General features: G+C 35.8%; 1 protein-coding gene across 1 annotated transcript; it reads left to right on the plus strand.

The window, feature by feature from the left end:
• Positions 1 to 5981: 5981 nt before the first annotated feature.
• Positions 5982 to 6736, plus strand: LOC112639412 (protein GVQW3-like). Its single transcript, XM_025413248.1, has 2 exons — positions 5982 to 6519; positions 6621 to 6736. Exons 1-2 carry the CDS (start codon positions 5982 to 5984, stop codon positions 6734 to 6736), a joined length of 654 nt encoding a protein of 217 aa, XP_025269033.1.
• The last annotated feature ends 3820 nt before the right edge of the window (positions 6737 to 10556 follow it).

A 10556-nucleotide genomic window follows, 5' to 3' on the forward strand; every position in this document is an offset into this window, starting at 1 on the left:
TCTTTTTTCATACATAGGATATATTGTAAATTGTTCATAATATTGATCTGTTTGCCACATTTGAGTCAATAATGCCTTGTATTTTTCCTTAGAAGTGTTATTTTTTTCATTTTCTTCGTTATCTGTCTCTAAATTTTTGTTATAAAATTCTACATTTTCTTTGTTATCTTTCTCTTAATTTTTGTCAAAGTTCTAAAAAATCATGCTCTTGAAACTCTACATTTTGTAATTCAGAATGGAACAAATTTTCAGGAGATGTTGGTAGTATAATATCTGAATATATAGGATTATTTTGTTTTAACCATATTAAGACAGTCCATACTTTTTTTACATCGACTAATTTCTCCCAAATTATATTTGCTTTAGTTGGAATACCACGAACTAATATATGTAATTCATGATTTAGATTAATAGGTTTAGTCGAAGGACAAATTTTTTTTAAGGTTTCGTTTAACGGCAGCGGCAAATGAAATGTTCTGCCTTTCACTTTTGAAATCATTTCTTATGATAGATTTTTATTCATTATCGTATGCGCTCTTTGCACAGTTTGGAATGCTTTCGCTCGTTGTATAAAAATTCGTTCATATACATTTAATGTTGTTATTTCTTTTGGTACTGGTAGACTTTCAAGTTTATTGATTCTACATGTTGGTGGCAGTTTGTTCTTTTTGAAATATTGATCACAAAATTTACAAATAATACAATTTTTTTCATTTCTAATCCTACATCATTAATAAAATTATTCCACACTGTTTTATGATTTTTCTTATCAATTTTTATCATGATATCTTTTTTGAAACAATATTTTATACAAGAAATACAGGCATATTTTGGAACATCGTTTCGTAAATGCTTTAAAATCTAATTTCATCCTCATTTAAATTAATTTCCGTAGTCACCTGTGCAAAAGTTTTTGCTTTTTGTTGAGCCTTAATTACAATATCTTGAAGTGCAATTATATCAACATCATTTAATGCTTTATGTAATTTAGTTTTTTATTAAAATTGATTAAATTATGTATTAATCTTTTAATATATTGTATCATTGGATAATGGGGGAATATTATTTCAATAGGTAAAAACCATGATTTACATATTTATAGTCAATATAACAGCAGTGAGAATGACCTTGTCACGTGTGATTTTCGCGTGATTTGTCGTCGGATAGCGGGAATCGGAAATCCGGGTTCGGTAGGTTTTTCAAAAGAGCGAGAGCGTGTGTAGGCTACTAAAAGAGATGTGTTTATTGGTTGTATGTAATACAGTGTACGTGTGTACGCGTGTAGGATCGTGAACGCGTGTTGTGAACGTGTTCGATCGCGATATTCAGCGCGAAACGCAAGTTAGATGTCCAACGCAATATGCAGATTAATGCACTTCGTGCACGCGTGATATAACGATATTGGATTGCACTAAGGATCGTACAATAGTTTTTAGTCGTGTGTATTTTGAATATAATGCGCTTTTGGATCGTATTGATATCTTTAAATGCTATTTACAGCGCGTGTTTTGATTACGGCGCGGTCAATGACCGTTTGACGTCGCGCGTATGGTTTTTATATATGCGTGTCTGAAGGATCGGTCTAGTCGGCTTTTTGTGCTGGTTTACGGGAACGCACGCTATATTTCCGCAAAATGGTTCGTATGTGTTTACGAAAAATGCGCGCTGTATTCCCGCGAAATTATTCGTATGCGTTTGTGAAGAATTGTAATTCTCGGTAAGCTAAGGAGAGTTTTCCGGGAACGCAGTGCTGACGAGAATAACTCGTCCGAGGTAGCTCTCCTCTCTGCCTCGTGAATAGATGCACTAGCGTCTGGCGGTCGGATTATAGACCGGTGGTCGAGAACTCTCGACGGAATCGGAGTGCACTCTGATTCCTTTTCCTGGTCGGATTATTGATCGGATGGATAGATCTTGATCGAAGATCGAGAGTGCTCAATGGAGGAAGAGTTCGCTCTACCTCCTTTCCTCGAAGCTAGATTTCTTTGTGTAGGAGCGGCCTAGGTTTCAGAGCTGCTTCACTGTCGTGAGCAGATCGGAGAAAGGTAATTAGTGTGCCGAACGTGCCCGTTTTATATCGGCTTAATTACCCGCGTCGGCGCGCGGCGGTATTACCTTTTCCGAACGGGTTATGGAAAGCGGTACGGTCGGGGGCCCGCTCGGAGGGGTTCAGGGTGTGCGCCGAGCGCGGGTTTTCACCGGTCGCCGTATCGGGACATGTCGGCAACACTCGGCGGTATTCGGCTCCCTTTTTGAAAGCGTTAAAGAAGTTTAAAAAAATGTGGGCGCACCGCGTCCCTGCCTATGCCCGGCGGGTGTTCTACCGGGCAGCAGCTTCCGGCGGATCGCATGCCGGGTAGATACGATGCATCTAAGGGGGTGCACGGGGTGCATCATTACAACTTACTTTGTTGTCTTGACGTATTTGATAGGAACAATTATAACATAAAATTTTTTTACGAAGAGTCTGTAATGTATAATTTAAAAATTTTTCAAAGCAACACTTTATATCGTTAATAATGATCTCTTCCATTTTACAAAGAGAACTACAGCGCCATGTTTTTCTGGGTTTATGTTTTGATTCTATTAAAGGTAAAATATTAATTGCTTTACTTTCAGAATCTTATAATAGGTTTAGAAATATTATATACATGATAGATAGTTTCTGCAAAATATAATTCCGAAGAAGCGGTATGTTTATCTTGTCCGCAAAACATATTTACGTAATCTCTACTAAATTTTGATGAAGAACATTTTGTTGCATGTGTCAGACAAACTTCAATTTTTTGTTTACATTTATTAAATTTTTTTCTCATTTGTAGAATATAACTTTTTCTTATATAAAAGCACCATTTTGTTATACGTTCAGCCTCCAATCTATTTTCAGACAATGACGACATTCTAAGAAGCTTTGATATGTTTCTAATACACTTTTCTTTGTTATACTTTATATTCTGCTTCTTTATTATACTTTATATTCTGCTTATTTTTATATAATAGTATATTGTTTTTATGTAATCTATAATATTCTTTTTTCGATTTCTTTATATCATTTTTATGTTTTTCATAATATTCCTTTCTCGATTTCTCAATATCATTTTTCTGTTTTTTATAATATTTATTGTTCGATTTTTTTATATCATTTTTGTATTTTTTATAATATTCTTTCTTTGATTTCTTTATATCATTTTTGTATTTTTCATAATATACCTTATTGAATTTTTTAATATTATTTTTATGTTTTTCGTTATATAAATTTTTTTAATTAAGAAATTGTTTCTATGTAATTCATATTTTTTATTAGAAATGTTTTTTTTATTTACGTATATAACATCATTCTTATCTGAATAAATGTCACAGTTCTCCCTTGCTTGTTTTTTATTTCTATCCCTATCATTATAACTATTCATTTTTCTTTTTATACCATGTTGATCTCTAGTTAAATCTTTAGTAATTGCAATATTATTAGTATCCACACTATTCTCACTGAATGTATGATTAATTTGTTCTAAATTTATTCCTATAACTTGAGGGAAGTGTTCTATTCTATTTGATTGAAACATTTCTGCTAAATATTGATTGACGCATTAAATTATGGTCATATATAATTTTATTTGGTTGGAGATCAAATAAAAGAGATACTGCAAAGGCTATTGCAAAAACCCCGCAATCATTACCATTAGGTTGTGATTGGACCGATGGAAACTGTACTGGTTGCTTATCAAAGGAGTAAAATGGAAATAATTTTTCAAGATAGATTTTATAGTGCGTATGTAATCGTTTTATATTCAATGAGTCATAAATATAAATCATGTTAGTATCGTAATAGCTGCAAACCCAGTGGCCGTCTAAATTAGTTGCTATATCGCTGCAACTATGCAATATTTAAATATGTTTCTGATTTTTAGGAGCAGGTTCAATTCTATCGGGACATTGAACTTTTCATGATTCGCGTGGTCGATATTCTGAGCAATTCTTTAATAATAAATTAAAATAGTCAGTATGAATATCTTCTAACCATTCACCTGTAAGAATAATCTGTATATATTGCATACCTAGAAGTAAAATATTTGCAACAAAACTGGCACATTTATGTTAATTTTTTTTGTTATAAAACTTACATCCGTTATTACATCCGTCTTTTTCTGAATACATATAAGGAAATTATTTGCATAATTTATTTCATAAATTATTTCCCTATATGTATTCTACAGATAAAACAAAAAATAATTTATTGCATAAATTATTTTTTGTTTTATCTGTAGAAAGCAATAATAAAGAGGAATTTAACATGTCATGACTGGAGTGTTCAACACTGTCACATTTATTTACAACATTACTATTTTTATTTATTATATTATAACAATCAAATAACTCTGATATTTTATCAGGTTGCTTTACTTGATCCATCATTGTCATTTCAGTTATATTGTTTTGTAATTTTATCAACTGTACAGATTTTTCTTGTTCAGCTTTCCTTTGTCGACGTTTTCGTTTTTTGTGAGCTAATGCCTCTCTTCTTTGTACTTGATCTAAAGTAAAAAGCTTTTTAGGGTCAGTAGATCTTATTATTCGGGGGAAGTGTTCTATTTTATTTAATTCAAACATTCGTGCTAAATGTTGATACATTATAGTATGATCATACATAACTGTATCTGGTTTAAGGCCAAATAAAAGTGATACTGCAAATGCAATTGCAAAAACACCACAATCATAAGTATTAGATTGATTTTGAACTGTCGGAAATCGTATCGGTTTTTTATCAAAAGAATAAATTGGATATAATTTGTTAAGATATATCTTATGATGGGCACACAAACGTTTTAAATTTAATGAATCATAAATATAAATAGATTTAGTATCATAATAGCTACAAACCCAATGTCCATTTTCGTTAGTAATTGTATCACTACTATGTAATATTTGAATATGTTTCTGATCCTCACAAACAGATTCGATTGTGTCGGGACATTGTATCCTCCATGTTTCACGTGGTCGATATTCTGAACAAAATTTTAATAATTCGAAGATCGATATGAATGTCTTTTAACCACGACCCTTTAGCTAATTGCACGGAATTATAAATAATAATTGATATGATGAATATTTTTTACAAGCGAGATCAGGAACATCTATTTGCATACGGTATGTAGCAAATCGCATAAGATGTGGTAAACTTTATCGTCTTATACAATTAGTTAAAGGGTCGTTTTAATCATCAGTGGATTAGGCCTACTGAGGATATCACTTAAAAAAAAACGCGTCAACAATAGTACCTCATGGGTGATGTGGAAAGCTATTGCCATACGCCTGCTCCTGAGCGCCGAGCGGCTCGTAGGCTTTCCGCGAAATGGCGAGGTAACGGGGGATGCGCTAGGCGGAGCCAGCTGAAAATCGGCCGAAATGTGCAGTTCTTGTCGAGCTCTGACATAAAGCAAGACTAGCGCTAATACTAATGCAGCTGAGTCTTTTATTCAGCGCTTATAGCAGCCAATTTTTAATGCAGCGCTTACGGCAGCCGAAACTCAGCGCCAGAGAATAGCCGCTATAAAAATGAGTATCTTAATACTCAGTGTCATCTGGAAATAGAGATATTGTATTTATTATTAATTGTAATCTATGATATTACACATACAATCATTTAATTCAATATTCATTTTGACATATCTTTATTTATATTAAACAAACGCTTGAAAGCCAAGGGTAATTTGTTTCTTTTAGTAGCTGCAATAATAAAATAAATTGTGATGTACATGTACTCAGCAACAGGAATGTCTTAATATACAAATTTATATATATATACGAGGGTAACTTGAAAAGTTTCTTAAGTCACACAGAGATAGCACGCGTATCGCAAAACAAATGCAATGACCGAAAAGTGCGACATCTTTTATGATTGCTGTAAAATTTTCAGACAATTACGTCAATTCGTCACTTAGTTGGGAGCAGTTAAACAAAGCAAGTCAAACATTTTTTCAACAATGGATAAAAAGGAGTTTCGTGCAGTGATAAAACACTTTTTTTTGAAAGGGAAAACAGCTACGCAGATTCAAGCAGAGTTGCAGGAGGTTCATGGCACATCTACTCCTTCATTACCAACCATCAGTTTTTGGGTAAACGAATTTAAACGTGGTCGTACCAACACCGATGATGAACCACGCAGTGGACGCCCGAAAACCGCTACCAATGAAGAAATGGTCAGTAAAGTGATCGATATTGTTATGAGTGACCGCCGTTTGAAGTTGCGTGAGATAGTAGAGATGGTAGGCATCTCAGAAGAACGGATATTTCATATCCTGCATGAAATATTGGGCATGAGAAAGCTGACGTCGCGATGGGTGCCGCGTTTGCTTACGGTGGAGAATAAACACGTGCGTATGACCATCTCTAAGCAGTGTTTGGATTTGTTTAAGAGGAATCCACGAGAATTTTTTCGTCGATATGTGACCGTGGACGAAACATGGATTCATCACTACACACCCGAAACAAAACAACAGTCGAAGCAATGGACTTTGCCTGGTGAACCGCCCCGAAGAAAGCCAAATCACTTCCATCGGCTGGGAAGGTCATGGCCACTATTTTTTGGGATTCTAAAGGCATTATCCACATCGACTACTTAGAAAAGGGAAAAACGATTACGGGAAAATACTACGCCGACTTACTGGACCGTTTCAACAAAGAATTGAAGGAAAAACGTCCTGATTTGGCCAAGAAAAGTGTTGTTCCACCACGATAATGCACCATCCCATTCATCCGCAGTTGCAACCGCAAAATTGATCGAATTACGATACGAATTGCTGCCCCATCCACCGTACTCTCCAGATTTGGCCCCATGCGACTTCTTTTTGTTCCCAAATTTGAAGATTTGGCTCGGAGGAAAGAAATTCGCGTCGAATGAGGAAGTCATCGCCGCCACGAACGCCTATTTTACAGAGTTTCAGCCAACGTACTTTTTGGATGGTTTGAAAAAATTGGAGCATCAGTGGACTAAGTGTATTGACTTAAAAGGAGATTATATTGAAAAATAAAATAAAACTTTTCCGAAAAAATGTTGTTTTCTTTCCGACTTAAGAAACTTTTCAAGTTGCCCTCGTATATACAGGGTGTCCCATTTTAATCTATCCAATCGAATATCTCGAAAACCAAGCTTGAAAGAGAAAAATGTTTCAGACAAAAGTTGTATGGTTTCTAGGGGGACATAAGATGGTACCATTGGTTTGACCTTGAAGAGTTATTTGAAGGTCACATGAAGGTCACTTTCAATTTCTTAAATGGAATCTACATTTTCTCATTACATATTCTTGTAGCTTATCTCGAAAGCTTTCCAAAACACTATAATAAAATATTTTTTTATTGAGTACTTTTCGAGTTATGAGGCTTGAAATCATTTCTTAATTTAACATAAACCGTAATATATCTAGTAAAATATTCGTTTTTCGATTATCTTGCTTTAATACTTTTATGTACAAAATAATGAGAAAAATCAATGGTGTAAAAAAAACTCATAGTTGTTTCAAAGAAAAAATATGTAATTGTTAATTGCAAATTACATATTTTTTCTTAAAAATAACTATGTGTTTTCTTTACACCAATTGATTTCTCTCATTATTTTGTACATAAAAGTATTAAAGCAAGATAATCGAAAAATGAATATTTTACTAGATATATTACGGTTTATGTTAAATTAAAAAATGATTTCAAGCCTCATAACTCGAAAAGTACTCAATAAAAAAATATTTTATTATAGTGTTTTGGAAAGCTCTCGAGATAAGCTACAAGAATATGTAATGAGAAAATGTAGATTCCATTTAAGAAATTGAAGGTGACCTTCATGTGATCTTCAAATAACTCTTCAAGGTCAAATCAATGGTACCATCTTATGTCCCCCTAGAAACCATACAACTTTTGTCTGAAACATTTTTCTCTTTCAAGCTTGGTTTTCGAGATATTCGATTGGATGGATTAAAATGGGACACCCTGTATATATATATATATATTGCGACGTTTATTTTCAATTCAAATTTAAATTATTCGCGACACTCCTCGAAGTGGTGGAGGAAAGCGTGCGCGGGGGAGCGAAAACGCCGTCAAAAAAAAATAGCGAAATTAATGTACTCGCGCTCTGAGGAACAGAGATGGAGGGCGTTCTCGCGCGAACCGCGGCGGAGCGGAGGTCGTTTCGATATCTCGATAGGTTGGGCGCCAGATGCGGTCTTTCACGCATTACGTTTTCCACGAAACGTCAAAGAACGCGAAAAATAATAGCTTGTTTCGCCACGGGCCGACTAGCTCGCCTAACGGTGGGAGGGGTTTTGGAAGAAAGTCAATTGATTATGCGAGACTTCACTAATTCAAAATGCGACAGACGCAATGACCGATATCGACAATCACGAGAGACTAACACTCAAATAAATTACGCGATTTTAACAAAGAAATATAACAAATTTATTAGTAGAGAAATAATATAAAAGAAAAACGTAAAATTAAACTTGAATAACAAATCAGATTGAAAACGACGGTTCCCAATAAATTCAAAAAAAAAAAATAAGAAAGCGAAATACACAATCAAATTAATCCTGGCACGAATAATAAGACATTATTCAAAGCAAATGTCCGCTCGAAATCGACAACCAAAACGAGAGCGCTAAGACAATTCTGTTGTTTCTCCGAGCCCGTTTTTATGGCCGGAGTTCGCTGGACTGAACGATACTTTTCAGAATATAAAGGATTTTCGACACGGAAATATTCGCGGATAATATTCACCCAAAACGTATCTTAATTTCGGCAACTAGATCGACGACTTATCGCTACAGTCTTTTCCTCGCAATTTCCCAGTTCACAATTCTAAACGACAGCTTAACAGTTCGACAGCATAGTTAACTAAAGATCGAAAATAACGAATAATTTTGCGAAGACAGATCTCGTATGCGACAGGCGAGCAATATGTTCGATATTCGATAGCCGACGGCGGCCGGAAATTTTTCTCTGCCAGCGTTTCGCCTCATTCTTCCGCGAAAGCAGCTCAGGTTTCACTCTTGGTCGTACTTTGGCGATTATTTCGCACCGCGACAAATTCGACAGACGCAAATTATTATTTATTACGCTCTATTCGACGGCATAATAAGCGCGACAAAGACGCAAATACTCTAACGCACACAAGATGATAAAATACAATAAACGCTCATACAATCACACGCACACTTAACAATCGACGACGACATCCACGCAATCAGACACAAATCAGACAAAAATCGCCCCGAGATAATTTACGGGAATATTCCACGCGGCAACGAGAGCGATACGACAACACGGGCGGTATACGCTTCTCGCGATCCTTCGCGCACGCGGTCGATATTCGGCGGTCGATAGCTACGCGTAATGAATACCTCGAAATCCGGAGAGAGACGAACGTTGCCTTATCAATTATATTATCAATTATTGCCTACAATACGATTGTTTGCTTTTCCTTGGTCGCTTGCCTCCGATCGCCCGAAAATTCACAAAATATCGACGATTCGGTACAGAGCCTGAACGATCGCGAAACACGAAAATGGCGACGGTGGCAGGACGGCTGGCTGGCGGAGCGAATCGCGTATGTGGCTCACAAATAAAAGGATGGGCAATCTCACCGATACGAATCCTCGTGCTGGGGAAGGTCCTCGGCCTCGTCCTCTGCAGGTAGCTCGGCGACGGCGACAGACACAACTTACAATAAACGACAACGACGACAAACTGTGTCTGACTTAATCGAGCGCCCGCACCAGAATGATCCCTGGATCAGGGATGCAAGATTATCTCCGCAAGCAACATGCCACGCGTAGTGGAGAGGGTAACGGAGATGTGTGTGTAAGCGTACGTGTGAGCTCGGCGCTTCGGCGAGCTTCGGCTAAAAGAAGAGGACAGAATACAGTTTTCTGTCTCCTTCTTACCAATCAAGCAATGAAAACGACGGGCGACGCGCGACGCGGAACGCTGCTGAGCGAGCCTCGCTCTTCGATATTTCAATGTTTCTCTTTCACAGCTTTTCTTTATGTTTTTTATTTTTGTTACAAATATATATAAATGTGTATATACATAAACGTATAATATATTTATAATATATATATATGTGACATATATACACACACACGTTTTATAATATATTAAATATAATTAATTTTTTTATACATTTAAAATATGAAATTAAGAAAAATAGTGCGATTTTCCACATCCCATGAGGTATCACCAATGGCGCGTTAGGTTTTTTATGTGGACCTTCGCCTGGAGCCCTATTATACCACATTCCATTATTTCATTATATTTTACAAGTATAGTGTCTGTTAAACAGACAGACACACTCACTTTCACACACACACACACACACACACACACACACACATACACACACACAAGATGTTTTTCATATTCTCGCTTTCTGCAAGTATGATGTCTGTACATACAGACAAGATATTTTTTATATTCTTACTTTTTACAAGTATGCTGTCTGTTAAACAGACAGACAGACACACTCACAATCACACACACACACACACACACACACACACACACACACACAC

Source organism: Camponotus floridanus, unplaced genomic scaffold, assembly GCF_003227725.1.
Source record: "Camponotus floridanus strain SB8 unplaced genomic scaffold, Cflo_v7.5 scaffold11, whole genome shotgun sequence".
NCBI classification, from domain to species: Eukaryota; Metazoa; Arthropoda; class Insecta; order Hymenoptera; family Formicidae; genus Camponotus; species Camponotus floridanus.